Source organism: Pinus tabuliformis, chromosome J (assembly GCF_031772625.1).
Source record: "Pinus tabuliformis cultivar Carrire ecotype Pingquan chromosome J, CPIR1, whole genome shotgun sequence".
Taxonomy (NCBI): Eukaryota; Viridiplantae; Streptophyta; class Pinopsida; order Pinales; family Pinaceae; genus Pinus; species Pinus tabuliformis.
In genome coordinates this window covers 1,316,787,029-1,316,795,028 of record NC_142295.1, presented here as the reverse complement: position 1 = coordinate 1,316,795,028, position 8,000 = coordinate 1,316,787,029, and the positions used below count along the sequence as shown (strand labels likewise).

Below are 8,000 nucleotides of genomic sequence, written 5' to 3'. Positions count from 1 at the left end.
AATTTTGTCTATCGCTCAGAGCATCATATCATCTTGTACCAACAAATATGAAAGCTTAGAAAACAAGAAATATTCCAAATGACAGAAGAGATTTGATCCATCATCAGTAAGCTTTGAGGACAAAGCTTTTTGAAGGGGAAGGCAATGTAACAAAATAAATTTGTATAAAAATAAACACAAATAATGTAAAAGACAACAAATAAGATTAATGATTAATTAGTTAGAAATTAATGAAAAGGTTATGTCCCTAAGGACATAACCATTAGTGTCAATTGTATTTTATGCCACTCCTTATTCTGACACTCTGCCATCGCTGTCGCATGCAGACATTCATCGCATCAACCCCGGATAAACCCCGTTGACCGTGAAACAATTGATATGGTGTTGCGCCCCGCCAGGTACGTCGTGATTTTTTAAAAGTCGTTGAAATCACGATGTTGGGTTATTTATAAAATCTATTATATTAAACATATATTAATATATACTATCTCATATAATATAGGTATATATTAATTTAAATAAATAAATGTTATATATCAATATAATTAATTAAATAATAATAATAATATAATATAAAAAAAAAAAGGTTTATATTAAGAAAGTAAAAAAAAATGGCGATTACATAATACCTAAAGTTATCTCAACAAAACAAAATGGGATCAATCATTGAAAAAAAATGATGGAGTTAAATCCTAAAATGACGAAGGAAGAAAGGTTTTCTTATGATAGTCTTTCCGTTACAGATAACAGAGTAATTACATTAAAAGGAAATATCCAAGGAAGAGAAGTTAATGTCGTCATTAGCCCAGGAAATGATAAAATTATATCAACATCAATGTGGCAATTCAACTATTAATTCCAGAGCTAAGCATTGGTGTAAAGAAAAATATTTTTGACCAAAAAGAGTGTAAAATTAATGATCTACAAGTGACAATGGATCATTATGAGTACATATCTCAATTTCATGTTGTAAGGATGGATAAAAATACGGACATCATACTTGAGAAACCCTGGTTTATGGATTTGGGTACATTCATGTTAAACAAAGAGAAACAAGTTTTGACGTTTCCTTGTAAAGGGATGATGGTCATGTTTTGAGACATAGCAAGTAAATCAAAATAAATAAAATCTTCATTAAAATACCTTAAGGATATCTCACACTTGATGTTTCAAGGTAACGACAAAACTATATCAAAGAAGCAAAAAAAGCTTGAAGGAGTCATCTGCAGCAAAGACAAAGAAATTTCATGCCTTGTATATCACCAAGAAAAACTACTCGAACAAGTCAAAAAATCTAAAACATCAAATAAGGAAGTCAATGAGCATTTATTAGAAGAAGAAGAAGAAATTTACATTTAAAGAGCCTTAACCAAACATTAGTAGAACAAATCAAGTATTTAAAAGACGAGAAGCATGAAGGCCAAAATAAAGTTGACTCAGAGAACAAGGAATACTTACGTCTCAAAAATCATAACCAAAATCTGCTCAAATAGATTAAAAAACTTAAGGACGAAAATAAATCATTGACGAATAGGTTCAAAGAACTTGCCACAAAGGAAGCATCAAAATCTCCATATGTAGCAGTGCAAACTAAAGAAACAAACATCAATACCACCAATCTTGCAGTTCATGCAAATCCAAACCCTATTGAAGTAAAAACGTACTCAGAGGTTGTCGTTCAAACATAGGACACCCCAAATGAGGATTCACTAGTTAAGTCAACAACAACAATGCCTGATGGAAATCAGGAAACTGCCATAAAAACATTTAAGGAAGTTCAAACAAAAAAAATTCCTTATCTACATCTGAATCACAAGAGTAGACGCTTTAATAAATCTACAAATCTATATCATGCAGAACATAAACAAACTTATGTTCTAAATAATACTGAAATAAGATCAATCCAATCATACGATAACTATTCAACACACATCTCCAAGGGTCAACAGATTCCTCAGAAGATCAATCTAGAATGATGCGATCCGTTTTCAGTACAACAATTCTATCTATCGCTCAGAGCCTCATATTGTCTTGTATCAACAAAGATAAAAGCTTAGAAAACGAGAAATATTTTGAACGACAAAAGAGATCTGATCCATCATCAGTAAGCTTTAAGGACAAAGCTTTTTGAAGGGGAAGGCAATGTAACAAACTAAATTTATATAAAAATGAACACAAATAATGTAAAAGACAACAAATAAGATCACTGATTAATTAGTTAGCAATTAATGAAAAGGTATGTCCCTAAGGACATAACCGTTAGTGAAAGGGTGCTTCCCTAGCTATATATACAAGACCCGCTTTCTCATTTGTATCATTCTACATCAATTCTTTATATAATATACAATTTACACTTACTGTCCTACAATGGATGTATTTGTCTACGAAGTATTTTTTCTAATATTTCCGCTGTGTATATGGCTAGTGGTCGTTACATGTGCCTCCCCAACAACTGCAAGCTTACCTATGACCTCTTGAATCCTGGTGAGGAAGATATCAATGCCTTCACCCTTTTGCATCCTGACGTTTATCAGCGCTTCCTGGAGAAACATCTTTCGCTGCTCGGAAAAACTCTGATATCCCACATCTCCTTGGCAACATTCTTGCCAAATATATGTGAGACTGTATGATCTCAGACTCCATCCAAGATCAACTGCTTTTCCTTTTCCATTTATTTTTTGTACTTCTTGATCTTATCAACATCTTGGGGTATTGCCACCACATTATCTATATAGGTTTTCAAGCCATGTTCATCCAGAAGAAAGGACATCCTAGCCTTCTAGATGACATAGTTAGAGACTCCCTCCAACCTATCATGATCTCTAACCCTAATTGTGGCCATCTTTAAATCTGGTTGAAAATATCCCTCTTTCCCTTTGCTCAGTTGTTGGATTTTCTATTCACACTCCCTGTTGGAGTGAGAAAAAATGCTTATAGCTACTTCCAATCTGCAACTGAAAAAAATTAGATCTCTAAAAATCGAGATCACCGAAGAGAAATGTTCCCTCTGTTTGTATTATTCCTCTTCCACCTGGCGCTGATTCTGCTGCTCAAACTGTTGCAAAACCCTTTGCTCCCAACCAAGGAAACTGCTATGCGAAAATATGAGTTGCTACTACTCCCTCTGTCTGTTGGAATCACTATTCTAGGCAAATCAAATTTCCTACCACCCTACAACTGAAAATTGAACCCTTGCCCAACGATTTGTATTGTCTGGCTAGGCACTACGCAACACTAGAAAATTTCGACCTGATGCTCCCTCTAAACAGTGAAATTCTCTTTTTCTGCCTCTAAGGTTCCCGACTGACCAATCACACTTTGATACCATGTGAAAATTTCAAGTCTGAAATCCTATTGCAGCAACTGAAAATTATTCTTCTAATTGTTAATTAATTTAACAATTTATTTGCTATGGAAAATACTGAATAAATCACACTGCAACCTTCACAAATAAAATTATGGAAAATAATAGCACTGGAAATTGAGAAATATGCTAGCACACACACAAAATTAACACAGTTATTTTTGGACAAATGTCCCAAAAAAAAAAACAATGTGGGAAAACTGGTGCTTTTGCTGAGGGTTTTTATTATTATGTAGCAGTGAAATTATCCAAGTACAATCTGGATGCCAAAAACTAGCAATCCTGCAAAGAAATTACTAGCAAAAATATTGTGAGGAATTTTCCTCGCCCCCACAAGCAATCCGAGGCTCTGACTGCAGCTCCAAGTGAGTCGTCCAAACTGCCTCTACGCAGGCCTGCGTCACACTTGAACATCCCCTTCCATGCTCTTCCTAAAACAATTGCTCCTCAAGTCGTCATGTCTGCCACTGACTAAGAAACTCTCTCCGGCTTTCTAGAACACTTTCCCAACGTATGGAACTAAAACCCAACTTCTCTCCAGCAAAATCGAATTGCCTCTAGAGGCTTTTGTGTAGCCCCTTCGTCAGTTTCACTGTGGCTCTTTCTGCCTCTATACAATGTTCTTCACTGGATTAGAAAAACCTCTTTCGGCGTCATTGTCCCTGCTAGACTCTGGAAAATCAAACACTCCAAGGAAATCGATCTCACTCAATGTGTTCTCCATCTAACCATCAACATCTTATAATCTTATGTTGGACCTCCAATGACCAAGATTAAAACTTAATCAAGAGCCAAGATCATATCACAGTCGATCTGTGTGAGTTTCTTGGTGATTTACACCTTATCTCAATTAATTTTGATTAATTAACCAATTTTCTTAAGTTTAGACTTATGCAACATTAAAAAAATAGGTTAATAATCTAATTGAGACACTTCCAAATGGAATTTCCAGAAACAATTTCTAAGTTATGGAGAACTTCTGTGTTTTAACGTCTCTACAAAGTTTCGAGAGTAAAACACCTCCGATGCTACAAAAACTAACACATACCTTGTAAATGGTGTTTGTGGGGGAGGGACAATTATTTTCCTACAGGGGAATCATTATTTCAAACATTAGATTGGTCTAGGAAGAGGATCAAGCAATTATGCAGAGATGCTCACACTAAAATATCTTCTTTTATTTGTCATGGTAAAAGGATGTTGATCATTACAATTTTTTGGAGACTCCATGATAATTGTAAATTGGTTCAATGAGGTTCAAAGATGTCACGATCTCACATTGTTGCCTATTTTTGAAGAGATACTCCATATAAAACATGTTTTTTACTATGTTTCATATTGCCGCATATACATGGAACGCAATACAATGACATACACTCTTTGAGGGTGCTTCACAAGATTTTGGAGTAAGGAAAATCATTGAACAAAAAGGGGAAGATTACAAGTCTACTATCATTGGCCATTCAATGAAGGAATTCAACAACCTTGGTGACTGAATGATCCGATATTAATTTTTTATTTTTTATTTTTTTGTCATGATTATGGATGACAGATATATATATACAACTAGATATAAAACTAATGTTATGATCTATTTATTTATGTAGTTTTCAAATCATGTATATTTTGATCTTGGGCAAGCTATTACCTGATCTCATCATTTCTTTTGACAACCGAGACTATTAGAATGCACTATTACCTGATCTCATCATTTCTTTTGACAACCGAGACTATTAGAATGCACTAAGATGAATAAGCAAAAAGTATTATTTCATTAGATCTAAGATGCATAAGAAAAAAGTATTATTTCATTATCTAATGAAAATTAGATTTTTTAAGAACTTAATCTTGTAATGTAGTATTATGTAAACCATGTAAAGAAATTGCAAAAATTTCATTTAATGTGTATAACTCTATAATACCTAGTCAATATTGTTTGTAAAATAATTTAACAAAAATGTAATAGTACACAAACTAGTTATTTTATAATGGAAAAGATAATTACAATATTATTTAAAATTCAATCATAATATTTTTAAATTAAGTTATTTTATAATGAAAAATATAATTACATTTTTTATTAAAAAATCAATCATAATAAGTTTAAAATAATAAACTACCAATATAAATATTTACATTGCATAATTCAATTATAATATAAATATCATAGAAATATTTAAAATTGATCAATCTTTCTATTAAGACATAAAGATAAGAAAACATGCCTATAATTTTTAACTTTCTTCTAAAGATAAATAAACCCTACAATAGATTCCCCTATGACATCGAAAGTCGATAAAAAAATCAGTGGAATTCATTGAAGAAATAATAACAATTATTTCTGAGGGAGTCAATAAAGATTTCAGTGGGGAAGTCAATGAACAAATAATTATTATTATTTCTGAGAATTTTTGAGTTGTCGCTCATTTTTTCCAAGGGACCGAGTGTGCAATCTATCATTTTTTTTTAACCCAATCTCGATATATTGACAACTTGAACAGAAAGTCGTACGATATTACATAGGATCCAAATAAAGAATTTACTGCACAGTCTAATTTTTAAATAATAGAAATAATAATTCGAATATTTATGCAAATAATGATTTTTCATCAATTATCTAGAACATTATTTTCCATAAAATTTGGACATTATACATTGTAGCCACAAACAAAATTTACACAAACCCGTGATTAAAATACATTTGGTCCAAATACCATGTCATTTAACGTTTATTATAAGGTGCATTCTCCCATAGTCCACTGCTACATTAAATATGTACAGACTTTTCACACAAATGTCGCTATTTTTAAAGATTGCATTTCGTATAAATAAATTGAAAGAAGGCGAGCAGACAAGTATACACATATTTAATCTCAGAAGGACAAAAGCCAAAAAGCCTTTGAAAGCAAGGGGAGATTCCCTAGGCCCTCAGCCCTCAGGCAAGGGTACAGAGGGCGCCGTCTCTCTAAGGATAGCCCTTCCGACGGGCATACCCGTAACTCGAGCGGGAACTCCGGTTGTTTCTGAAAGCGCAGCACCCCACGGAGTAGACAACAACGAGGAAAATCAAGACGACGATATTGAGAGCCGCCACCTTGCGCCATTCGTTCTTCAGACTCGCCAGAACTCCGGCCTTGCAGGAGTCGCACTCGTAGCACAGCAAATCCTCCTCGTTCCTCCACGCCGTACAGTCGCCGTCCAACGTGTCCACAGTCCCGTTGTTGCCGTACCCCAATCCACACGAGGCTGGTGGCTTGCAGCACCCAGACTGTGCACACAAATCAAGAAACAAAGATTTCAGTGAGCTGCAGGGAATCGAACCCTCGACGGAAGAAATCAAAATGTACCAAAAACCGAAACCAAAGAAATGCTTGCAGAGAGGCCCAAAGCAGGGAAGAAATCAAAATGTACCAAAAACCGAAACCAAAGAAACGCTTGCAGAGAGGTCCAAAGCAGAGAACTCACCTGAATCGGGGACAAATTATTCTCGTAAAAGTTCGCGGCGAACCGATTTACACCTGAATCTTTACAGACCTTCGCATCGCGGATGCAGCTTTCGATTCTTCGCCAGTTATCACCATTCTGGACACGTTTCTGCAACCAGTGCGAGTAATCCCCCAAACGGTACTGTCTGTATCCCTTGTCCGAGGCCACCTTCCCCGCCCCTTTGTTCGTCACCACAAACGCAAAGATCGTGAAGAAAAACAGCAGGATTATGAGCAGGAACGTCACGAACAAATAGATCCAGAGTAGGCACGAAACCCTGAAGCAAGCACCTATGAATCCGGCCAGAGAAACCAGCATTACGAAAAGCCCGAGAATTACAACCGGCCCGGTCAGGAACTTCTCGCACTCTGTCCCGTGCCTCGTCGCCAGCCACACGCCGGAGCCCAAGATCGGGATAGACAGCAGAAATACAAGAAAATTCAAGAACCCCACCACGCCATTGCTGACCCTCGGCATTTTGTTTCGCCGATCCCAAAAGCCAAAAAAACACAGTACCTGTTTACAGAGAAAAACCCTGCCTCCAGGGGTTTGTGTTTCGCTAGTTCGAGTCTACGAGATTCGAACCATGAAAATCTCACACATCAAATCTGGTTTAAGTCACATGCATGAGCCCCGTGTATCTGCACGGTCCAGCTTCCCTGCTTCTTCCGCATGCGGCCTCGTTATTTATTGTGCGGCAGGGCAGTAGCTACTCCCTGACGGTCACAGTTCGATTCCAGTGACCTCGAGGGATCTCTTCCCAAAATTATCGGTATAACGGCCAGTGAAGGAGTGAAAGTTTCCTATTATGGGGCCCTTGACTCCTACCACATTTGTTTTACAGAGTTAAATAAAAAATTAGACCGTTGTGTGTTCAAAATTAGTGGGTGGGTTTCTTTAATGTAAACGGGTAATGGCGTGGAACGTTTGTGCCACCGTTGGCAGTTTTGGTGTCATGTAGCGTTGGTTAGAGTGCAACACATAGGTATGATTATTGAGGTTACGACACTTCAACAATAATAATGGTAATTTTTTTTGTTTTGGATACAAGTAACTTATTGTATGATATGGATTTATTTGGATTTAAGGTCAGAGGGTTTTTAACCAACTTGCGTCGGATATTGAATATAAGATGGCGAGGAATTGATGA

General features: G+C 36.0%; 1 protein-coding gene across 1 annotated transcript; it reads right to left on the bottom strand.

Annotated features, from left to right (window-relative positions):
• Nucleotides 1-6,051: 6,051 nt before the first annotated feature.
• On the bottom strand, nucleotides 6,052-7,645 carry LOC149232102 (tetraspanin-8-like). Its single transcript, XM_089376426.1, has 2 exons — nucleotides 6,830-7,645; nucleotides 6,052-6,632 (listed from the first exon to the last, which is right to left on the bottom strand). Exons 1-2 carry the CDS (start codon nucleotides 7,325-7,327, stop codon nucleotides 6,330-6,332), a joined length of 801 nt encoding a protein of 266 aa, XP_089232552.1. The 5' UTR covers nucleotides 7,328-7,645; the 3' UTR covers nucleotides 6,052-6,329.
• Between the last annotated feature and the right edge of the window lie 355 nt (nucleotides 7,646-8,000).